At 39.3% G+C, this 25,809-nt stretch overlaps 1 protein-coding gene across 3 annotated transcripts in view; it reads right to left on the bottom strand.

Annotated features, from left to right (window-relative positions):
• Positions 1 to 25,809, bottom strand: part of ARHGAP28 (Rho GTPase activating protein 28) — a 199,739-nt gene that overhangs the window by 7,489 nt on the left and 166,441 nt on the right. For all 3 annotated transcript variants that reach the window (XR_009213513.1, XM_032152778.2, XM_032152779.2), the window contains 5 exons: positions 21,573 to 21,655; positions 18,718 to 18,915; positions 18,258 to 18,371; positions 13,906 to 13,962; positions 12,171 to 12,295 (listed from right to left, as the gene is read on the bottom strand). Coding sequence is in view for 2 of the 3 variants with exons in the window: in XM_032152778.2 (XP_032008669.1) it covers positions 12,171 to 12,295; positions 13,906 to 13,962; positions 18,258 to 18,371; positions 18,718 to 18,915; positions 21,573 to 21,655 (577 nt within the window). In the remaining variant the exon portion in view is untranslated. The remainder of the gene's footprint in view (positions 1 to 12,170; positions 12,296 to 13,905; positions 13,963 to 18,257; positions 18,372 to 18,717; positions 18,916 to 21,572; positions 21,656 to 25,809) is intronic.

Raw genomic sequence — 25,809 nt, 5'->3', positions numbered from 1 at the left:
TGCTTGAACCTGGGAAGAGGAGGTTGCAGTGGGTGGAGATCGTGCCGTTGCACTCCAGCCTGGGTGACAGAGTGAAACTCCATCTCGAAAATAAAAAAAAAATAAAAAAAATAAAATAAATAAAATAAATAAAAAATAAAATAAAATAAAATAAAATAAAACAAAATAAAACAAAATAAAATAAAATAAAAGCAAGTCACAGGAAACTATCTCTCAATTTAATTTTTCCACCCTAGACTAGAATGCTGGGTTAGAAGAGTCTGAATGACCATCGCTGCCCTCCATCCCCATCAAGGAGTGACTTTTCAGCTTGGTTACTTCAAATGATTGTCCTGGCCTCCCCACTATGAGGAAGATGCAAGTGTGCCCTCTTTTTTTGTTGTTGTTTTTTGTTTAATTGAACTTTCATTTGAGATGCTGTAGATTCACACGTAGTTGTAAGAAATAATACAGGTGCATCCTGCGCTCCCTACACCGATTTCTCTCGACAGTAACATCTCACAAAACTCCAGTGCAGTATCATGACCAGAATGTTGACACCCATTCAGGGAAGATGCAGAACATTTCCAGCCCCACAAGGCACCCCCTGTTGCCCCTTTATAGCCACATTCACTCCTTCTCCCCATCCTACCCTATCTCCATCCCTTACCCCTGGCAGCACTACCCTATTCTACGTTTCTGTAAGTTGGTAATTTCACAAAGGTTAAACGAATGGAAACATACAGTATGAAACATTTTTGTATTGCCTTTTTTTCCCAACTTGGCATAAATCCCTAGAGATCTACCCAAGTCGCTGCATTTTTATTGCTGAGTAGTATTCCATGGTATAGATGAGCCAGTTTCTGTAGTCACTCACCTGTTGAAGGACACCTAGGCTTTTTTTTCCCCCAGTTTTTGACTGTATAAATAAAGCTGCTATCAGCATTTGTGAACAGATTTTTGTGTGAACAGGTTTTTGTGTGCACATGGTCTTCATTTCTTTGGGATAAATTCCCAGGAGTGTCAGTGCTGGGTCACATGGCAGTTGGAGATTTAGTTTTTTAAGAAACTGCCAAACTATTTTATGGAGTGACTGCACTGCTGACATTCCCGCCAGAAATGCATGAGTGATCCTGTTTCTCTGTATCTTTGTCTGTATTTGGTGTTGTCACTATTTTTTATTTTAGCCATTCTCACAGGTGTGTAGTAATATGCAATTGTGGTTTTAATTTGCATTTCCATAATGGCCAATGATGCTGAACATCTTTCCATGGGCATATTTGCCATTTGTTTATCTCTTTGGTGAAATGTAATCTGTATCTTCTTGGTAAAGTGTCTGTTCATGTCTTTTGCCCGCTTTCAAATTGGATTGTTTGGTTTCACCATGCCTGGTAATTTTTTTTTTTTTTTTTAGTAGAGTGGGTTTCACCGTGGTCTCGATCTCCTGACCTCGTGATCCGCCTGCCTCGGCCTCCCAAAGTGCTGGGATTACAAGCCGTGAGCCACCACACCCGGCCCTGTTTGGTTTTTTTAACTGTTGAACTTTGAGTGTTTTATTTATATATTCTAGATACTAGTCCTTTGTTGGATGTGTGGTTTTGCAAATATTTCATCCCAGTCCTTAGTTTGTCTTTTCATCCTATTCACATGGTCTTTTAGAGTGTAAGTTTTCCATTTTGATGAGGTCTAATTTAACAATTTTATTTCTTATGGGTCACATTTTTGATGTCAAGCTCTAAGAACTCTTTAGTTTTAGATCACAAATATTTTCTCCTACATTATTTTCTAAGGGTTTTATAGTTTTCATGCCACACACTTAAGTCTGTGATCCATTTCGAGTTAATTTTTGAATAGGTGTGAGGTTTAGATCAAGGTTTATTTATTTATTTTTTGCCTATGGATGTCCATTGCTACAACACCATTTACTGAAAAGGCTTCCTCCATCGAATTGCTTTTGTACTTTTCTCAAAATCATTTGCTGGAATAGTCAAGTTCAAAGAGACAGAGAGGAGAAGAATGGTTGCCAGTGGCTAAAGGCAGAGAGAATGGGTATAGAGTCTCAGTGTGGGATGAGAAAAAGATTTTGGGTACGAATGACGGTGATAGTTGCACAACAATGTGAATGTGCTTAGTGCCACTGAACTGTCCCTTTGAAATGGTTAAAACATACTTTTATGTTATGTATAGTTTATAATAAAAATCTTTTAAAAATCAGATGGGCCTATTTGTGTAGGTAAATTTCTGGGTTCTCTATTCTATTCCATTGATCTAAGTGTCTATCCCTCCACTAATACCATACTATCTTGATTACTCTACCTTTTATATAATGGGCCTTAATATCTAGTAAAGTGATTCCTCCTACTTTATTCTTCTTTTTCAATATCATTTTAGTTATTCTAGCACCTGTGCTTTTCCATATATATTTTTAGAATAAGCTTGTGCATGTTTACAAAGTATCTAGCTGGAATTTTGACAGGAATGGCGTTAAACTCATAGATCAATTTTGGGAGAATTGGTATCTTTACTGTGTTATCTTCCAAACCATGAAAATGATATGTCTCTCCATTTCTTTAGGTCTTCTTTAATTTCTTTCACCAGCATTTTGTAATTTTCAGCATATAGATCCTGTAAAGGTTTACTTAAGTTTATACTTAAGTATTTATTTTTAGAGTGACTGTAAAGGGTATTGTGTTTTTACTTTTTTTTTAAATTTGGTTTCCACATGTTCCAATGTGATTGATTTTTGTGTGTTAATCTTGTATCCTGTGATCCTACTGAACTGACTTATTAGTTCTAGGTCTTTTTAAACTTTTATTTTATGAAATTTTATATGTAGATAATTAGGTCATCTGCAAACAGAGACAGTTTTATTTCTTCCTTTATAACCTGTATGCCTCCCATTTCTTTTCTTTCCCTTACTACGGTGACTTAATATTCCAGCAGTGTGTTGAATGAGATTGATGAAATTGGACATCCTTATTCACGCTCTTAGAGGGAAAGCATTCAATCCTTCGTTGTTAAGGATGATGTTAGCTGTAGATTTGTAGATAATCTTTATCAAGTTGAGTAAGTTCTCCTCTTTTCCTAGTTTTCTGAGAGTTTTTATCATGACTCGGTGTTGGATTTTGTCAAAGGCTTTTTTCTGTAGCAATTGAGATGACTGTATGGTTTCTCCTGTTGATATGGCTAATTACATTGATTGATTTTTTAATGTTAAATCAACCTTGCATGCCTGAAAAAAAGTCCCAGTTGGTTTATGGTGTATAATTCTTTTAATAAATGCTGGGTTAGAATTGCTATTTTGCTGATAATTTTTAAATTCTAAATTTATGAGAGATATTGGTCTGTAGGGCTTTCATTTGTTTTTTTACATTGCCTTTTTTTTTGGTATCAGGGTATTAATACAACCTTCATAAAATGAGTTAGGGAGTATTCCTCCTTCTTCTGTTTTCTGGAAAAGATTGTTCTAGATTAGTGTTAATTCTTTAAATGCTATAATTCTCCAGCGAAACCATCTGGGCTTGGAGAGGTTTTAAAAACTTTAAAATTATAGATTCAATTTGTTTAATGGCTATAGCACTATTCGGTTAGTCAATTTCATTTTGGTTGTATTTTGGTAATTAGTGGCTTTTGAGGAATTGGTCCATTCTAAGTTTTTTAATGTATTAGCTATAAAGTTGTTATAGTAGTCCTTTTTATCCCTTTAATGGAAGTACTATATTAGTGATATCCCACCTATTTTTGATATTCTTGATTCGTGTCATCCTTTTATCTTTGTTAGTCTTTCTAGGAGTTTATCAATTTTATTGCTTTTTAAAAGAACCAACTTTTTGTTTCACTGATCTTCTTCATCGTTTTCCTGTTTTTAATTTCACTTATTTCTGCTTATCTTTATTAATTTTTCCTTCTGGTTGCTTTAGGTATATTTTGCTCTTATTTTTGTAGTTTTTAGGGGTAGGAACTTGGACAGTTGATTTGAGATCTTTCATTTCTATCATAAGCATTTACTACTATAAATTTTTCTCTCAGCACAGCTTTAGCTGTATCCCACATAATTTTATTTTTAAAATTTTATTTATGTATTCATTTTGAGACCAAGTCTCACTCTGTCACCTAGGCTGGAGTGCAGTGGTGTGGTTTCGGCTCACTGCAACCTCTGCCTCCTGGGTTCAAGCAATTCTCCTGCCTCAGCCACCTGAGTAGCTGAGATTACAGGTGCCTGCCACCACGCCTGGCTAATTTTTGTATTTTTACTAGAGATGAGGGTTCGCCATGTTGGCCAGGCTGGTCTCGAACTTCTGACCTCAGGTATTCCGCCTGCCTCAGTCTCCCAAAGTGCTAGGATTACAGGCGTGAGCCACTGTGCCCAGCCATCACATAATTTTATATGTTACAGTTTTACTTTCATTCTAGGTATTTTTTTTTATTTTGCTTAAGACTTCCTCTTTGACCTGCAGATTATCTAGAAGTATCCGGTTTAGTTTTAAAGTGTTTGGAGGTTTTCATGTTCTCCTTCTGTTACTGATATCTAGTTTTTGATACCTTTATAGTCAGAGAAGATGCTTTGTATGATTTCAATTATTTGAAATTCGTTGAGGTTTGTTTTATGGCCCAGGATTTGGACTATCTTTCGGGATTCTTTTTTTTTTTTGAGATGGAGTCTTACTCTGTCACCCAGGCTGGAGTGCAGTGGCGTGATCTTGGCTCACTGCAACCTCTGCCTCCTGGATTCAAGCAGTTCTCTGCCTCAGCCTCCGAGTAGCTGGGATTACAGGCACCCACCACCACGCCCAGCTAATTTTTGTATTTTTAGTAGAGACAGCATTTCACCATGTTGGCCAGGCTGATCTCGAACTCCTGACCTCGTGATGCACCCGCCTCGGCCTCCCAAAGTGCTGGGATTACAGGCATGAGTCATCATGCCCAGCCTATCTTTCTGGATTCTATCTTGTTTTATTTACAGAATTTTTGAGTATATTGCTTTGTATGGCTTTGCTTGTGGTTTCTCTGGATATTACAGTACATGTGTAACTTATTGCAGTTTACTGGTATTGATGTTTTACTAATAAATGATGTGTACTTTCATTAGTTCTCTTTATCCTCACACTTAAAACATTAATTGTATTTATCCCTTTAAAAGTTTTTATATTTCTATCATAGTAAAATACATATAACAAAATATATTAGCAATTTTTAAGTGTATAGTTTAGTGGTATTAAATATATTCATAATGTTGTACAACCATAACCAGCATCTGTTTTCAGAACTCTTTTTATCTGTAAAACTGAAACTGTATGCCTATTAAACAATAATTCACCATTTTCCCCTTCCTCTTAGGCCCTAGCAACCACCATTCTATTCTGTCTCTATGATTCTGACCATAACTTAAGTGGAGTCACACAGTGTTTATCCTTTTGTGACTGGCTTATTTCATCAGCATAATGTCTTCAGTCATCCATGTCGTAGCATATGTCAGAATTTCTTTCCTTTTTATGGCTGAATCGTATTTCATTATATGTATATACCATATTTTGCTTATCCGTTCATCTGTTGATGAATACTTGGGATGCTTCCATGTTTTAACTATTGTGAATAATGCTGTGAACATGAGAGTAAAATGTCTCCATGAGCCCCTGCTTTCAATTTTTTGGCCATGTACCCACAGGTGGAATTGTTGGATCATATGGTAACTCTATTTGTCATGTTTTGAGGAATTACCATACTGTTTTCTACAGTGGCTGTAGCATTTTACATTCCCACTTCCCACCAGTGGTGCACAAGATTTCTGATTTCTTCTCATCCTCGTCAGCACTTGTTATTTTTATTTTTATTTTTTTTAAGATAGTAGCCATTCAGATGAGTGTGATAGTTCTATTTCTTATCAGTTCTTTGAATTCAAAATCACATAAGTTAAAGGAGGACCACTGATGTATGCATAGATCTCATTTTTAAAATAGAAAGATAATACTGATATTCTAGCATAACTAAATTTTACCTATTTTACTCTGAAATTATTTTACCACTGAAAAGTGGTGGTTTTTAAAAAACTGGTAGGATCCTAGAAACAATTTTAAAATAAATATTTAATTTTAGAACTTTTAGATTTACAGAAAAACTATGAAAATGGTATAGGCAGATCCCATATGCCCCACACTGTTCCCCCATTATAAACATCTAATATTAATATAGTACATTTGTTACAATTAATGAACCAATATTGATACATTATTATGAACTAAAGTCCATACTTTATTCAGATTACCTTCATTTTAACCTAATGTTCATTTTCTGTTCAAGGATCCTATCCAGAATTTCACATTACATTTAGTAATTGTACGGTGCTGAACAGTGTCCCCCAAAATTCACGCCCACCCTGAATTTCATAATCTGACCTTATTTGAAAATAGCGTATTTGCAGAAGTAATTAGTTAAAGATTGCGAGACTAAATCATCCTGGATTTAGGGGGCACCTAAAATGAGTAAAGATGATGTGAAGATGGGAGAAGAGATCGAAATGATATGTCTCGAGCCATGGAATGCCGAGATTGCTGGCAACCACCAAAAGTTATGCGGGAGGCATGGCAGAGTTTCTCCCGCTGAGCTTTTAGAAGTAATCAACCCTGCTGACATCTTTATTTCAGACTTCTGGACTCCTGAACTGTGAGAGAATACATCTCCACCTTTTAAGCTACCCGATTTGTGGTAATTTGTTATGGCAGCACTGGGAAACTAAGATAGTAGTCGGGTCTCCTTAGACTGCTCTGATTATTTATCATAGTTGCCTTAGTTTGAAGGAGTACTGCTCAGATATTTTGTAGAATGTTCCTCAACTGGGATTTTTCTAATGTTTTTCTCATGTTTAGATTGGAATTATGTGTTCTTGGGAGGAAGACCACAAAGATAAACGGCTGTTTTGTTTTTTTTTTATATCATATCAAGGGTGTACCTTGATACTATCAACCTGACTCATCACTGTTAATATTAATCCGATCACCTAACTGAGGTCAGATTTCTTGGCTGTACAGTTGCTTTTTCCATTTTTACACACTATTATTTGGAAGGAAGTCACTCTGCATAGACCACATTTAGGGAGTGGGGGTGCACCACCATTTTAAAATGTAATAGTCTTAAGTGTGTCCTCTACATACACTGAGCAATGTATCAGATGATGTAATTTTTGCTTCTCTCATCAAATGTGATTTAAAAAATGCATGAGAAGTAGGATAGTTTATAGCCCTGTTTGTACCCATTCTGATGTTCTCCTCTCCTTTCTGATGTTCTAAGCCTTGTTACAATTTCCTTTCTGTTTAAGAACTTCCTTCAGTCATCCTTTATAGGTCAGTTTGTTAGCAACAAATCTCTTAGTTTTCCTTCATCTGAGAATGCCTTTATTTCCCCCTCATTTCTTTTTTTTTTTTTTTTTGAGACGGAGTTTTGCTCTGTCTCCCAGGCTGGAGTGCAGTGGCGCGATCTCGGCTCACTGCAAGCTCCGCCTCCCGGGTTCACGCCATTCTCCTGCCTCAGCCTCCCGAGTAGCTGGGATTACAGGCGCCCGCCACCGCGCCCGGCTAATTTTTTGTATTTTTAGTAGAGACGGGGTTTCACCGTGTTAGCCAGGATGATCTGGATCTCCTGACCTCGTGATCCGCCCGCCTCGGCCTCCCAAAGTGCTGGGATTACAGGCGTGAGCCACCGCGCCCGGCCTCCCCCTCATTTCTAAAGGACATTTTTGCTGAATATAGAATTCACAGTTGACAGTTCTTTCCTTTAAGTACTTGACAAATATTATGCCACTTCCTTCCAGCCTTCATGGCTTCCGAAGAGAAGTCTGCTATAATTTGAATTGGTGTCCTCATATTAAAAACATCATTTCTCTCTGGATTATTTCAAGGATTTTTGTCTTTAATTTTTACAAGTTTAATCGTACTATTTTGGTTTAGATTTGGTTTATCCCATTTGGGTTCACTCAATTTCTTGAAGATGTAGTTTGATGCCTTTTCCTAATTGGGGATGTATTTCATTATTATTTATTCAAATATTCTTTCAGTCTCACTCTGTATTTCCTTTCATTTTGGGACTCTGATCGTATGATATCTGGCTCACTTGTTAGACTCCCATAGGTCCCTGAGGCTGTGTTCATTTTTTTTTTCCCGGTTTATTTCCTCTCTGTTGTTCATAATCGATAAACTCTATTGACGTTGTCATCAAGTTTGCTAATTCTATCCTCTGTTATCTTCACCCTACTACTGAGCCCATTCAGCAAGTTTTTTACTTCAGTTTTTGCATTTTTCAGTTCTGTAAATTTCCATTTGTTGTATTTTTAAAGAACATCTATTTCTTTGCTGATATTTTCTACTTTTTCATTTGATTCAGGAGAATTCATAATTGCTTGTGAAGTATTTTTTGTGATAGTTGCTATAAAATTCTTGTCAGAAAATTCTAAAATTTGATTTAGTTTAGTGTTGACTTCGTGGTTTGTTTTTTCTCATTCGTGTTGTGATTTTGCTTTAATGAGTGATTTTGGGTTGTATTGTGAACATTTTGGATACGATATGATGAGACTCTGGGGCTTATTTAGTTTTCATTTTTTGGCATGTAGTCTTCCTGTTGAGGTTTAGCACAAGGTCTGGGTGGGCAGGTATGTTCAGCTTCTTGCTGGGCCGTTTGAAAGCAGGATACCAACTGGCTCTGCCTCATTGCCTCCAATTGGGAGTGTAAGATCAGTTCCCTGCTGGGCTCTGCTGCCACCAGGGTAGGGGAAAACAGAAGCTAATATTGCCTTGTTGCTGCAGGCTGAAGGTGAAGCTCAGCTCCTCACTGAGCCCCACTGACACCAGAAAAGAGGAGGGGAGGAAGCAGAGTGTCAATTGTTGCCACATCTTAACCCTTTCCACCAGGTGTCAGGTGGAGGCTCAGCTCCCCGCTGGGGCTGACTGATACTGGTAAGGGCACCAGGAACCTCTGCTTTGGCCTGCCTTGTTCAGTTTTGCTCATATGGTTGGGGAAGAGGCTCAGCTCCCTCGGGGCCTTACTGACACTTGTGCTAAATGGCCTGCCTTGCACTGCCTCACTGCTGCTGTTCATTGCTGCTGGGTGAAGGTGAAAACTTAGCTCACTGCAGGACCCTGCAGACACCACCCTGGTTTGGAATCAGACCACCCACCTGGTTGTGTTAGGTGGCAGGTGGTAGATGGCAGATCCATTCCCTGCTTGGATCCACTGAAACCATGGGGCGGTGGCGTGTTTTATTTATTGGTGTTTGGCTGGAGTAGGGCAGATATTGCCAGAAAGGTTGTCTGTGGTTAGGCCACCCCTTTACCTAATCCTTTGGCTAGGCTTTCCTTAGAGCTCTTTTTCATCTGTGCCTGTTGTCAGTTGCAGGTTGGAAGTTTCCACAGTGCTCTGTCTGGGATACGTGGGAGGTGATAAGGAAACTCCCAGAACTCACCACTATGTCATTTCTCAAGGCCTCTTCTTTCCACCTTTCAGAGTCTTTCTCTGCTTTTTTTGTGTTACTATCCAGGGTTTTCTAGTTGTAAGGGAGAGTTACCTGGAAGGAATGGGGCTTCTTCCTCCTTTTTTAACTTAAACACACGGGGGTCTGAGTAGGCAGTCAGAAATAAGCCTCTAGTGAAAGATGCAAAATTGGGGCCAGTTTACAACACTGAAACTGAAATAGGCCATAGTTCTAACAAGTAAAGAGAATGGATAGGGCAAGATTTTTAAAAAATTATTATTATTTTAAAAGTTTTTTGTTTCCATAGGTTTTTTGGGAACAGGTATTTGGTTACATGAGTAAATTATGTAGTGGTAATTTCTGAGGTTTTGGTCTACTCATCTCCCAAGCAGTATACACTGAACCCAATTTGTAGTCTTTTATCCCTCACCCTCTTCCCCCTTTTCCCCTTGAGTCCCCGAAGTCCATGGTGTCATTCTTATGCCTTTACATCCTCATAGCTTAGCTCCCACTTACAAGTGAGAACATATGATGTTTGGTTTTCCATTCCTGAGTTACTAAGATTTTTGAACAAGTTGTTATAAAAGATTTGAGTCTATCTGCAGTCACTGGTTCTAATATATTTTTATTAGAAACATTTTCTTTCTACAAAAGGTCTACTTGAGAGTACAAAGTCAGTTTCGTAGTATATGTAACTAGAAGTCTATTGGATACCCAAATTCCTTGAATAATATTTCAAGTCTCTATATGACTGCCTACGTGGAGGTGTCCAGGCCAGTAGCAAAGAGGAATACATGTCTGGGGCTCCTATTGGCCTCTGTTTACTCTTCTCTTTCTTTTTTAACCCATTTCCCATTTAGGAAGGAAAGTGCGGCTCACTGCCAGTGCAGTATTCTTGGAGCAAGTGGAAAACGGGTTAATGTGTGTATGTATATATTATATATAAAATGCACAAGTCAGAAGTAGACAACTTGATGAATCTTCACAAAGTGAACACACCATATAATCTAATACCAAAAGGGGAAAAAAAAGTCTGAGGCCACCAGCATGCCTTCCCAATCACTATGCCTTCCTCCACCCCCTACCTTCCACTACACACTTTAATGGTTAATTTCTGAGATTTTGGTGCACCCATCTCCCAAGTTTTTCTCCTGATGGTAGAAAAACTACCATCCTGACCTCATACCATAGATGACTTTTACTGGCTACTTTTCTTTTAAATTAAAATTTTATTGAGATAATTGTAGATTTAAATTTGGTTGTAAGACAAAATACTGACAGATTCTTTGTATTCTGCCATTTTCCACAATGGTAACAATTCACAGAACTATAGCATAATGTTACAATCAGGATACTGATATTGATACAACCTACCTATCTTATTCAGATCTCCCAGTTTTACTTATATTCATTTGTGTGTGTGTGTATTAATTTCAATAGAATTTTATAGAGGGTCAGTTATCCACCACCACAGTCAAGAACCCAGCACTACAAGTTCCAATACCATAAGCGTCCTTCATGTTGGCCTTTAGTGACCAAAACCATCTCCCTTCCAAATCATCCCTCCCAACTTCTGGCAACTAATCTATTCTCCATCAATAAAATTTAATTTCAAAAATGTTATATAAATGGAATCATGCAATATGTTAACTCTTACAATTGGCTTTTTTGCTCAACAAGGCTACTTCTTTTCAACACGATTGGAATGCTTCATTTTAAGGCCATCCATCAGTCTCCCTAGAGACAGCAAATCATACATGCTCTACAATGGATAAATGAGTGCTTCTCATCCTTCATAAACCAGAAGACAAATGTTTATTCTTTAGTAAGCATGTCCAGACAAAAATTATCATGATCTGTGCCCCTTTAAGGTGATCATGGCAGATTTGCAAAAATAATTTTTGTAAGTATCATTTTGATTCTAAGAACTATTAGTAGTATGTTTTAAGGAAAGTAGCAGCTATGGTATCCACTTAATTACATAATCTCCATCTGATACAGGCATGTTAAAGCCAATGCTAGTCTAGGAAAATGTTATTCTGTAAGGACTATCACGATATCTACAAAACGATCTTGCTATATTTTCATTCGAATAAAAGGTAAAACTCGGCCAGGCACAGTGGCTCATGCCTGTAATCCCAGCACTTTGGGAGGCCAAGGTGGGCAGATCACCTGAGGTCAGGAGTTTGAGACCAGGCTGGCCAACATGGTGAAACCTCGTCTCTACTAAAAGTACCAAAATATTAGCCAGGCGTGTGGTGCGTGCCTGTAATCCCAGCTACTCAGGAGGCTGAGGCAGGAGAATCACTTGAACCCAGGAGGCGGAGGTTGCAGTGAGCCGAGATTGCGCGATTGCACTCCAGCCTGGGCAAAAAGAGTGAAACTCCATCTCAAAAAATAAATAAAATAAAATAATAAAATAAAATAAAATATAAAATAAAATAAAAATAAAATAAAATAAATGTAAAACTCACTGAATAAATGAATCTACCAAGAAAGACAATACCTATTAAGAATCCCATTTCTAGAAATTCCTTTGAAAAACAACTTTTGTTGTTAGCAATCATATATCTACTAACTTCATTCTCTTTTTATTCTAGTAATCCACTGGTAAACTCCCTAAAGCAACAGGTTCTATATTTTACAAAAAGTCAAATTTGTAAATGCCTAGAAAGTTATTCATCTGATAAAGGTTTTCCTTCTTGTGCAGAGACCTTCATTCACATTGACTCACCTGTTTTCATATTGAAATTTTGCCAATATGTCTTTGGCTTTGGTTTGATTGTTGAGTTGAATGGCCATGGACACCTTGGAGAGAAGTGGAGCATGGACCCGTATGACTCCTTCCGGCACATCAGACTGCCAAGGAGGAGAAATTCAGTACAGTCTGTCAAACTAGGATGAATATCAGCTCAATGATGCACTTAAGTGATATGAAAATCAGTGCTACTCTGAATTAGGAAAACACATCACTATGATCAACATTAACCGGAATGGAACATTACTTTCTTTCTCAGCTGGAGACTCACTCATGACTAAACTTAACCTGGGTTTTTACTTTCACTGCACATGGTCAGGTCTTGCTATAATGACTTAAAATCCTGAGGGGGAAAAACTGGATTATGACAAAAATCAAATGTTTCTATTTATGCATTTCTTGAACAAACTCCTAACTGACCCTGCTTTAAGCATAATTCTGTACTTCAATATATTTTAAGGAGACCAACCTTTTGAAAATTTTAAGAGTCAATTAGAAAATATGGCTTCTCCAATACCCTCTTTCTTTAGTTGGCAGCCATGAATGCCTGGCCCAAATTCAATTCCACATGGGCACTTGAAATGGGACCTCTCAAAGTGTGCTGAAAACATTGCAGAACAGTGTAGGTGGCTGTGGGAAAGATGGTGTCTCTTAATTGTTTTAAATCTGTACCTTCTCAAAGGATGGTAATGTAGACGATTTACATAAATGGACTCCCTAGAGTCACATTCTATCAATATTCTATTGATACCCCAGAATAAATATGTTAGGGGTTGAACTGTGTCTCCCCAAAAGACAAATTGAAGCCCCAACCCCCCAATACCTCGAAACGTGACCTTATTTGGAAATAGGTCATTGCAGATATAATTAGTTAAGATGAGGCCATTACATATGAGGTTTAAACTGCAATAGGGTGTGCCCTTACTCCAAGTGACTTGCATCCTTATAAGAGGAGAAGAGACATGGAGACACAAGAAAGAACGCCATGTGAAGATGGAGGCTGAGACCAGCTGAGGAATGCCGAGGATTACTGGTATCGCCAAAAGCGAGGAGAGGGGCAAGAAGCAGGTGCTTCTCTCACAGCATTCAGAAGGCGCCAAGCTTGCTGACACCCTGATTTTGGACTTTCAGCCTCAAGAACTGTGAAAGAATCATAAATGTCTATTGTTTAATGCCAGCTCATTTGTGGTACCTTGTTAGGGCAGCCCTAGGGAACTAACACAAAATATTTTAGAACAGAGTCAGTTCTTACAGTATTCTCCTAACATTACCAGCAAGGACCATGAGAGCAGGAGTTCAGGAAAAGATACCGAGGGATTTGGATCTGGGTGGGAGCCAAGTCCCAGGCTCATTGCAGCCAAGACTGTACTTCTAAAGTATGCCTTTGATTGTCTATGTCCTATTTCATCCAGCTCCCCAGAAGCCTCTCCCTATACAATACATTGCACACTCTGACATTACTTACCAATGATTGCAATAATCTTATTCCTCCTATAACTTTCCGCAGCATTGTAGCTGTGTATAGGAGGCCGAGGCACACATTCTGAATCATCAGCTAGTCAGGTCCCTCTACCATTCCTTTATGTGCCACATTGAAAATGTCAAGTTTGAAGGATAGTTCATGACCAACATTATACATAAATGTGGTGGATGTCGCCAGAGAAGACTATATAGGGAGTTAATGGAAGGGAAAGGAAATTGTTTTTCTTACCATTCTTTTTGCCGAGGGTGATTTTTGCAGTACCTTTGAAGTCTTGTGGCTTGCAGTCTAAAAGAAACACAGTCTTTAGGAGTAATGTTGAGAAAACAAGCATATGTTGCTTTTGGAAGTGTAAACTGGTACAATCTTTATGGAGAACATTTTGGCAATATTTATAAAATTATAAAATGTATATGCACTTTAATCCAACAGCTCCACATCTATGCATTTATCCTATAAATATACTTCATTTGTGAACAATAATGTATATAGATGTTTGTTCGCGGACGCACAGATTGTAACAGCAAAAGATTAGACACACACTGTTCACCAATAGGAGATTGTTGAAATAACTTATTGTGTGTCTATGGAATAGCACGCAAAAGAAGCAGAGAAGCAAAGGTGCTGGCTTTCTGGACTGATATAAAATAATCCTCCATGATTTGTTAAGTCAGTAAGGCAGGACGCAGGACAGTGCCTCCTGTATGCTACATTCATGTTAAAGGGGAAAGAACATACATTGATATTTGCTGGTAAGCGGATAGAGCATCTCATAAGGTTTATACACCTGCATATTCCTGTACACACACCCTGCCGTTGGTGATACTATTTGTCTCCAGGAGGGGAAGTCAGAGGTGGCTGATTTTTATTCTATGGTCTTTTCTGACCTCTAAATTTGTAACTTGTTAATGAACTGTCTATTCCAATCAAAATTAAAAATTAAAAACACAACACAGCGGCTGGGCGCAGTGGCTCATGCCTGTAATCCCAGCACTTTGGGAGGCCAAGGTGGGGAGATAACGAGATTGGGAGATCTAGACCATCCTGGCTAACATGGTGAAACCCCGTCTTTACTAAAAATACAAAAAAATTAGCTGAGCATGGTGGCACATGCCTGTAGTCCCAACTACTCGGGAGGCTGAGGCAGAAGAATCGCTTGAACCCAGGATGTGGAGGTTGCAGTGAGCTGAGATTGCACCACTGCACTTCAGCCTGGGTGACAGAACAAGACTCCATCTCAAAAAAAAAGCAAACAAACCAAAAAGCAATATAGTACAATAGTACGAAAGAAAAACTATTTCTTTGTCTTTAAATGTTTGCTTCTATGGTATTTATAACCTTTACATTCTATCTTGGTTCTATTTACAATAAAACATTAAAGTGACATTGATATAGCAATGTACAGTTTACACACACACACACACCCCGCGAGTCCATCCTAATGACAGCTCTATGAAACAGATAGATCATTATCTGTCCTCCCTCCCAATTTATAAGATAAGAACATTCAGGCTCAAAGAAAGAATGTAGTTTGTCCAGGCTCATATGGGTAGTAACTGACAAGGCCTGACCTGACCTCTGTTCCACACATTTAATTATACTGTTATGGTTTCCCAGAGTGAAAATGGCTGCCCCTCCATAAAAGCAATGGATGAACTGGCAAAAACTGTCAGTATCGACTCTTAGAATTCTGGATACAAATCCAAAGGCTTCAACTAGGGGAGTGCTTAAGTAAGAGGAAGAGCTGTGTGTCATTTTTACTTATGCTTTTCCATCCCTGCTCTCCAGTTCAGTGATAGCCTTGAAAATAACAGCCTGCATTTCTGGCATGGGTACTGCAGGGAGCAGAATGGACCTCACTCAAGAATTCTAATGATTTGTTCTCATCTGTCTGGTGGCTCCCTCAAAGACTGGCTCAAAAGGCTTGCCTTTACCTTGCCTAACTTAGAACTTGATGGGTGCTAAAGGGGTGTAATGTCAAAAACGTTTACAGGCAAGTGTTTTTGTCACAGCTGCCTGATGCAGTGGATCGGAGGAAATTGAGGAAAACAAGAGATAACTAAAAAGCTTGGGAGGCAAGGCTGGAGACTGAGATGCTTTGGAAAATAAAGGCTGTAAAAAGCCTTAACATATTCTTGAGAATATAAAGGCCACATGATTGAGAAACAGCTGAAAACATAAACTTCTGGCTGATCCTCAGGCTCTGTGCAAGCAGGAAGCGAGGGCTCAGGCAGAGTTAGAAACTGCTTGGCTGAGTGCTAAAGGTGTGCCCCAGCACACATACTGCTCATCTGCAAAGACTGGGAGGTTTTTTAGTTCCAGGCATTTAAGAGAATCTCTGTCTAATTATCAGTTATCATTAACGTAACGGAACACAGACTTCCATAGCCACACAAAACAAAGAATAAAGACTTTACAAAATCAGTTCAGGAGAAAAGTCATGAAGCAAACAAACAGTAGGTACAAAAGCAGAAGCAACAAACCCCGAGGAGGGAGAAGAATCTGATTTCCGAAGTTGCCACATTATAATACTCAAAATGTCCAGTCTTCAACAAATAGCCGTTAGGTAAAAAAATGTCAAGGAAATATTGCTCCTACACAAGGAGAAAAAGCAACAGTTTCTAAAGAAACTGTCTAAGGACGTCCAGACATTGGACTTACTAGAAAAAGTCTTCAGGCTAGGTGTGGTGGTTCACTCCTGTAATCCCAGCACTTTGGGAGGCAGAGGCAGGCGGATCACCTGACGTCAGGAGTTCGAAACTAGCCTGGCCAACATGGTGAAACCCTGTCTGTACTAAAAATATTTAAAAAATTAGCCAGGCATGATGGCCAGCACCTGTAATCCCAGCTAGTTGGGAGGCTGAGGCAGGAGAATCGCTTGAACCTGGCAAGTGAAGCTTGCAGTGGGCTGAGATCGTTGCAGGACATCGTGAATATACTCAAACACACTGAACTGGCATCATTTCAAATGCTTAAAATAGTGAACTTTATATTATGTGATTTTTTCTCAATTAAAACAAATTTTTTAAAATTTCATTTCTAAATAAAAGTATTGGTTCTACTTGATATGAAGTCATTTTGCCTATCATGAGTCAGAGAATACAGTCTTTCATCATGATTATGATAAATCAACAACACTCACTCCTGCCTCACTGCCTTGGCATTTACTGTCCTTTTCCCTGGACTTTCTCTCTTCCTCCTTTCACAGTGGTATCCATCCTTCAAGATACAACTCCAACCAGGCACAGTGGCTCACATCTGTAATCCCAGCACTTTGGGAGGCCGAAGTGGAAGGGTCGCTTGAGGCCACGAGTTCAAGACCAGTGTGGGCAATACAGCAAGACCCCCGTCTCTACAAAACTTTTTTTTAAAGTTAGCCAGGTGTGGTGTTATGCATCTGTAGTCCTAGCTACTGGAGAGGCTCAGGCAGGAGGATCACTTGAGCCCAGGAGTTCGAGGTTGCAGTGAACTATGATCATGCCACTGCACTTCAGCCTGGGTGACAGAGCAAGACTCCAACTCTATAAAAAGAAATGTAGCTCCAGGAAGGACACAGTGGCTCATATCTGTAATCTCAGCACTTCGGGAGGCTGAGTCAGGCGGATCACCTGAGGTCAGGAGTTCAAGATCAGCCTGGCTAACATGGTGAAATCCCTACTCTACTAAAAATACCCCGTCTCTACTAAAAATACAAAAATTAGGCGGGCATGGTGGCTCATGCCTGTAGTCCCAGCTATTCGGGAGGCTGAGGCAGGAGAATCACTTGAACTCGGGAGGCAGAGGAGCAAGACTCTGTCTCAAAAAAAAAAATGTAGCTCCAATGTTGCATCCTCAATGAAGCCATCCACAGTCTCCCATGCTAGAGCACATTCCTTTTCCTCTGCATGGCCCTGGCACAGCTGGCCTGGTGCTTCCCTACTGGGCCCCTGGGGCTCTCATATACATTTGTCTCCCACATTAGGTATACGTTCCTTTGAGGGCAAAGTAAATTTCAAGTATCTCCACATCCTCCTCAAGGTTGAATACAATGTCTGGTACTTGTGATCACCCTCAAGTTAGATAAAAGCAGTAAAAATAATTCTTCTAAAACTTGTTTCCATTATGTGCCTCCACACAAATAACTGTGTTAAAACAAAACTCTGAATTCCTTGGAATGTAATGAATTTACACAAAATAATTTAAGGATTAGCTATTCCTTTACTAACCAATCAATGAAGAAATCTCTTTTCCCAAGTATTAGACATTTGGATACTGGATTGCCCTTAAATCAAGTTGACAGGGACTAAAATGTTGACTTTCAGCTTTTGAGAGAACCATTTTAGCCTTTCTGGTGGGATATCAAACAATCTTTCTGACTGAGATATTTCAAGAACTTTAACCAAAAAGCACATAACTCTCAACAAGATGCAAAGACCACGGTACTCTGTTATGGACCCACTTTCCATGATGTTTATAGTTACAACACTCCCTGATCCTTGAGAATATAAAATGCTTGGTTCTAAATGTCAAGCTACTTTGTGCCTCCCTTTGAGGAGTACAAATCTAGGCAGTGGACAATCGCCACGCCTCATTTGCTGTCTTACCTCCCGCTCGAGGGTCTTCCTCCTGAGCAGCTTCCTGACACTTGGGAGCTGCTTCTTCAACAGCATTGTGGCTTCATTCATTCTTCTTACTTGAGTGATTAAGAAAGATGGAACCTGGAGAAGGAAAATAGCTTGGACTGGATGGAAAACACTTGAATTCAACCTCCCTAGCAGATTCTGTCTTCAGGCATGGCAACTCCTCTCAGTCACTCCATATCCTAGAGCCAGGAATGGTGGCATTGTCCTTACAAAGTTTAGAAAAAATTATGTGGATCCCTGTTTCAAAGGGAAACTGTGTTGAAGAGTAGCCCTTCCAGAAGGCATAAGGCTGTCACAGCCACCTGGGGTTATCTTCTAATATTTCTTCCCTGTGACCAAGGGAGTTGCCCAGTCATGGAGGCTTTATGCTTCCTGGGGCCATGGACTTCTGAGGAGGACCCGTCATCACTATGTCACTCACCTTCCACAAAATCTTCTGGTACTTAAGCATTAGGCGGATGATGTGGGCTGCAGTGTTTGCTAACAGTAATTCTTCATAATCAGAGTGTTTGCTTCTACTGAAGAAAAGGTTTGGTGCCATCACTGTAGAAATGTTCCACAGACTCATTCGGTTTTTTGATTCATTGGCGATCACTTTATTGAAGAACATCATGAGGGCCTAAGAAGAAACAGCATCGTGTCACACAATTGTACACTGTCAAAAGGTGCCCCTGATAGCTATCATTCATTCTATTCCCACTCACTCTGCTGCCAGAGAACTGTCAGAAGTACAGAATGGTTAAACGTACCATGTTTCCCCTCTAACTGGTTAAAAGTACTGAGAAGAAATGTGAGCAGTATATTCAACTGTCTGCTTCATAAAAGTAGCCATTTTAATGGATTTTATTATATTGCAGTTTCTATAAATACGGTTTGCATTTTCTTTTCTTTTATCCTAAAAGAGTCTGACAAATGTTAAAATTAAATATAAACCAGGAAGAGAAAACGCTGCAGTTCAATAAACACGAAAGGTAGTTTTGCTGTGAAGGAAGAAAAGTAATTCTGAAAATTACCCTTAACTTAAAGCATTGCTGTTGAAAACTATTTACAATTTCCTAGGGAAAGGAAAATCCATTTAAACAACATGAGTATCTCATTCCTCAGCCCAAATGTAAACTCAACTAAACAATAAAAAAAACTGACTTTTTGGGTGCTATTTTTCTATTGCTTTTCAACTTTGAAATTGACAGCTGGCCAAAAGCAAATGTTTGTGTGCAGGTCTTCTAAGCATTAAAAAAAATAAAGAATTGAGAAAGCTTAATACAACTTTGCTGTGCTATCAAAGTATAAATACTTATCAGAACCTTCAGAAATTCACCAAGACCACTGAAATCCCCAGAAGTGCTCTTTAGTTTTCCAAGTTTGAATTCCACTGTACAGTATTTGCAATGAGAAAAACAGCACTAAATAGTAATAATAGTTAACATTCGAGGGTTTGCTGTGAGCCAGGCGTTACTCTTAGTACTTTATATATATTCACTCATCATCATTCCAAACCCTGTGAGGTAGGTACTATTATTATTTTAAAGATGAAGAGACCGAGGTGGAGAGGGGCTGAGCAGCTTTGCTCAGTTTAAGTGGCAGAGCCAGGATCTGAACGAAGGGAACCAATTCTTCAGCTAGAGTTTTTGACCTCTAACCCACACCAGCCACAATCCTAGCTCCAGTCACAATTTAGAATAAAAAATGAGAGAGAGAGAGAGAGAGAGACAGTGCATGTGTGTAACATCCTCACCAGTCCCGTGATGTTGTGGGGGGACCTGTTTTGTTAGAAGTGTATTGAATTATTTGATAATTGCTGCATCCTCAGTTGTATGAAAGGGTAGATGACATTTTGACTCAGATATTTGATACCAGATGGATTTTTTTTGATAATAGAATACCGTGTAGACAAAGCCAAAAAACAAGCTAATAACTTTTCAGTTTTTGAAAAATTATTGAATTATATTAGAAAAGGACATTTTTATGTCATAGCTGATCTCTCTCCTCGCCTCAAGGACATAATATGACTGACATATATTATAATTGATATAGATATTTTTGCTGTGTAGGAGGAAGGTCCTTACCACACTGAAATGTCTGATAAGAGGCAGCACTAAGAACCATCTTTGTTTTCAGCATTATGTTTACTGGCCTCAAAATTACCATCTCTTTTCAACTCATCCTTATCTCAATTTCATTTCAAAGATTCCAAATACCTGTTGTACTTAAAACAAATTTCCTGTTGTATATAGAATGATTATCCAGAGAGCAAGAGAAACTTTGATTTTTACCAACATACAGCAAAGAATGAATGTGAAATAAAGAGAGAAAAATTGGGGATGAAACTATAGAATATGATTCTATCAAATGTTCTATTATATATTAGTGGAGAAATCACTTTTCTGCTTCATTTTCCTAATATGTAAAATGACCAAATTCTATGAGATGATCTCTAAAATTCTGAAGTTCTAGAACTATTTAAATTGAATTATTTTCACAAATTTAAAAACGTGAACATGCTGGAAATATAATTTAAACCAGTGATTTCAAATTCCTCCCTGAGGATGCTCATCAGAGTTTTCTTTCCACTTCAGTACACCAGATGAGTAGCTGAGGACCAGCAATTATAGAGTCTATTTTACAAGTTACATAATGGTCTTATTGACTTCTGACACTGTTCCGTTTAAGCCTTCATTTTTGCCTCTTCTCCTACTCCTAACACCTTGCCCAGTGCCTGACACAGGATGGACAGTCAACATCTCTGGGACGAACAGAGTGAATGAAACGTAAATGTTTAAGAAGATACCGCCCGGGAGTGGTGGCTCACACTTGTAATCCCAGCACTTTGGGAGGCTGAGGCAGGAGGATCACCTGAGCCCTGGAGTTGGAGACCAGCCTGAGCAACATGGTGAAACTGTCTCTGCAAAAAATGAGCTGGGTATGGTAGCACATGCCTGTAGTCCCAGCTACTTGGAAGGCTGAGATGGGAGAATCACCTGGCCCTGGGAACTCAACGCTGCAGTGAGTTGTGATCATGCCACTACACTCCAGCCTGGGTGACAAAGCAAAACTCTGTCTCTCAAAAAAAAAAAAAAAAAAAAAAGAAGATACCAAGATCTCCACTCTTTCTTGTCTTCCTCAGGAGAAGGGCAGTGGGAGCACAGAAAGGCCGTGTGTTTGCAGCATGCTCAGGTGGCTCAGTGAGCTGTCATCTCCACTTTCATTTTCCTATATGAGCCATGTCCTCTGAGCAATAAGAGCCACATGACAAGCTGTGAGGTGGACACGACGTACCTGAGCTGTATCTCTGTTGGCATCAGGCAGCGCCATGACCATGAGGTGTAAGGCTTGAAACTGTACTTTGACGTGAGGCCCTCCTAACAAGAAAACAGAAATAGTCATACATTTTAAATAACCCTGATGCATCCCGACAGTATTTCTTGCTAGCATCTGGTGGCACAGGGGGGCTCCTGACAGCTTTTGGTGGTAAAGACTCAGGTTTTGTGCCCAGCAATGTAAATTTGTTCACTTGGACAGGAGCCTCCGTCCATCAACTCCCTTTTCCCATCCCACGATGCCATTGTTGAGGCAGGTGGCCAACGAGATCCTCAGAATAATTCTGGATTTGGATAGTACTTCCCTTTCAAAGTACTTTCGCAGACCTTCCCTTCCTTTAATACTATAAATAGAAGAGAAGCTCACTCAATACAAGAGAAAATAAACCTTGCTTCCATATAATGAGGCAGAAAAGTATAAGTATTAGGAACACAGATTTATAACCAGGTTTCAATCCTGGTCTACTATTTAGTCGCTGTGTGACCTGGGGCAGGTTATTTAATCCCTGTCCCATCTACTTTATTATCTGTAAAACAGGAATAGTCATCGTACCTACCTCACAGGCTGTTATGAGGATTAAATGAGTTAATATATGTAGAGTGTTTAAATCAGTACCTGTACATAGTTATCTTTCTACATGTTTGCTCTTGTTTTTATGATCTATGACACTTATTCTAGATCTTCCATGGACACTTAGGGAAGGTGACGACTGTAGTTGGATCTTTGGAGATTGTTGAGTATTTTCTTCCTCAATAATGACATAAGATGGCGCCAGAGGGTTGGCATTTACACTCAGGGATTCCATCCACAGCTGGATAATCCACGACCAGCTGTGCTGAAAATTTAGCATACACCAGAGAATCTAGGCTTTCCTTCGTCCCTCTGTATTCTCTTCAAAATGGTGTCTTGGTGGGGAGTTCTTGGAGGAAAGCATTATGTTCTGGAATCTCTGGGGAGTTCTCGAGTTGAAGGAAAATCTATTTCTATTCAATGGCTGGAAGGCAGTCAGCTGCTGGTGAAGTTAATTGAGCTGTCCAGCAGTGGAAACACTTGTGACAAGCTAGTAGGTTACTGGAGTTGTGTGTGCTAGAGTTCAGGAGTAGATGACAAGTGTATACAACCAAGCAATATAGGGAGAGAGGGAGGATCATACTGTTGAAGAAAAATCCATGTGTGGATTTGTAGATACTTGTATCAAATTTATAATGACGCAGGTCCAGGATGTTACTGAAAACAGCAAATACACATTGATGTGAGCTTGCCTGAATAATAGAAACTTTAAGAGCAAGTCTCAGTGCAAAGCATTTAGGGGCAGATAAGACATTATGTCAGTGCATAAACTGCAGGCTGAGGACTGTCTCTAATCTTCCAACGCAATTAAAAAAAAAAAACAACTCTGGGGGAAAAAAACCAAGAGATGCAGATGTAGGCTTGGGACCACTGTGTTTCCATTAACTTCAGAAAAATTATGAAGCTCTTTTAAGATTAAGTTTAATTTGGCAAATAATCCCTTTTCATTTTACTTAGGAAACCTGGCCCAACACTGTTTTGTGATTAATAGTTTTGTAGTTAATTCATTTAATACATCCCAGTCACAAGTATTCTCTTTCCTGAGGTCATTATTTCCCCAGAAAGTTATTAGCATGTAATGAAAGCATCTGAGGCTTGATTGATGATGATACTAGTCCTTTAATTTTACGGTCAAGTTTGGGGCCAAGTTTGACAAGAGAAAGTAATGACATTAGTGGAAAAGGCTCTGTGTTCTCTGAGCTCCATTTGAGGGTATTGAGAGGGACAGCTTAAACACACACACACACACACGCACTTGTTCACAATCCTCCCCTTCAGAAAATCTTGTTACAACTAGAGCTTACTTAGGTGGCAAAAAGGCCATTTTTCCTGCTGGTAGCAGGCCAGAACTCTGGGCTTCCTACAGGGTTCGCTGGTATCAAATCAACCACCTGCAATATAGTATTTTTCACTTTCAAAGTCATATGAAGGAATGTGGACTCCTTTGTGAACCCTTTCAGGATATTTCTCAGAACCTCTCCCTTCAGTGAAATGTACTGGCTGCAGTCAGATAGGCAGTAATGATGATACAGCATGCAGTAAATGCTACACAGAAGATAACTGGTCTCTGAAAATTACGTCACACAGTGTTTCTGAAAATTACAAAGACATACAGATTAGGTCTTTAGTGAAGTATTTGGGTAAAAGCACAAAAACTATAAAGTATGTTTTGTAACTGACAGTCAGGGAATCATTTGGCATGGTTTGAACATAAGGATTGAATATTTTGGAGGATGAAAATTAAAATATTCATATACCCTTCTTAAATATTATTCTCTGAACAGATCTGGAATTAGAGGTTTGAATCCTCCTTGCATAATTCAAACTACCAAAAAAACAAAAACGAATGAGTGATCCAGAGATGGAAGGCTCTAATTCTGGTATAAACTTCACCCAAATTTCTGGCTGACCCACAAACTATGCGTGTGTGGGGTAACATGGTGAAGGATTGAACAACTGAATGGAGAGTTGAGCTCCTGCCCAAAAGACCACTAGCAATTTGAGTCCAGTCAAGCAAACTGCCAGCTTAAAAGAGCAACAGTAAGTAGAAGAAACCAACCAACATTCTTTGGAGAACTACTTCAGAATCCACAGTCTCCAAACACTATATTCATAATGTTCAGAATAAGCTTTAAACTTACTTGACATACAAAGTAACAGGAAAGTATAACCCACTCTCAAAGAAGACAGGGACCAACCCTGAGATAACCCAGGTGTTGGAACTAGCCAACAAGGAATTTTTTTTTTTTTTTTTGAGACAGAGTCTTGCTCTGTCACCCAGGCTGGAGTGCAGTGGCACCATCTCGGCTAACTGCAAGCTCCACCTCCTGGGTTCACGCCATTCTCCTGCCTCAGCCTCCAGAGTAGCTGGGTCTACAGATGCCCGCCACCATGCCTGGCTAACTTTTTGTATTTTTAGTAGAGATGGGTTTTCACCATGTTAGCCAGGATAGTCTCGATCTCCTGACCTTGTGATCTGCCCACCTCAGCCTCCCAAAGTGCTGGGATTACAGGCGTGAGCCACTGCCCCTGGCCGCCAACAAGGATTTTGAAGCAGCTATTGTACCTGTGCTCAACGATGTGAAGGAAAATATGATTATAATGAATGAAAAGATAGGTCACCTCAACAGAAAAACAAAGTATTTTAAAAGCACCAACTGAAAATTCTAGAATTGAAAAAATACAATATCTGAAATAAAAATGAATGAAGGAAATTAGTAGCTCTTCTCTCAGCAAGTTTTTCTCATGAAGAAAAAACAGTAAGCTTACAAAGAAAATAGATACTGGTCACGGACAGCATGTGAATTAAAGCTTAGAAAACAACTGCCTTGCCTACCATATTCTCTTCTTTCAAGACACAAAAGATTATTTTATGAATCTGGTATGTTAAAACATTCAAAGATTTAGAACCTACATAATTTTTAGGACAAATTTTGTCATACAACTTAGGATCTGTTATTTTCTTTCATTGTAATTTTAATGATTTTGTAGTTCTGGCCAACCTGAGAAGGTTGTAAACTGGCAGATACAGACATCGCCTGTTAAGTTCACACAACATTTTAAAATTTAACTTAGTGGCTGGGCCAGGTGTGGTGGCTCATGCCTGTAATCCCAGCACTTTGGAAGGCAAGGCAGGGAGATCACTTGAGGCTAGGAATTTGAGACCAGCCTGGCCAACATGGTGAAACCCCGTTTCTACTAAAAATACAAAAATCAGCTAGGTGTGGTGGCAAACACCTGTAATGCCAGCTACTTGGGAGGCTGAGGCAGAAGAATCACTTGAATCCGGGGAGTGGAGGTTGCAGTGAGCCAAGATCGCATCACTGCACTCCAGCCTGGGTGACAGTGCGAGACTCTGTCTCAAAAAAAAAAAAAATTAGTGGCTGACATTCTCAAATTAAGAGTTTTCGCATTAAAGCCTGGATTTGGCTTTCAGTCTAGCACAGCAACCATTATGGAGAACCAAGCAGTGGCCAGTGTCTCTAGATGGGGTGTGTCCTCTCAGTTTGGACACAGATCTTTTTGGTCCATGTAGAATCAACATTTACTTAGCATGCTCATACATATTTAGATTTGCAACCCCTGAACTCCCCAGGTTAACAGTTAAAGCCCCCACTATGTACCC

The sequence above is a fragment of the Hylobates moloch genome, unplaced genomic scaffold (assembly GCF_009828535.3).
Source record: "Hylobates moloch isolate HMO894 unplaced genomic scaffold, HMol_V3 SCAFFOLD_5, whole genome shotgun sequence".
Classification (NCBI taxonomy): domain Eukaryota; kingdom Metazoa; phylum Chordata; class Mammalia; order Primates; family Hylobatidae; genus Hylobates; species Hylobates moloch.
Note: the sequence above shows the minus strand (reverse complement) of the source record. Positions and strands in the feature narration are given on the sequence as shown.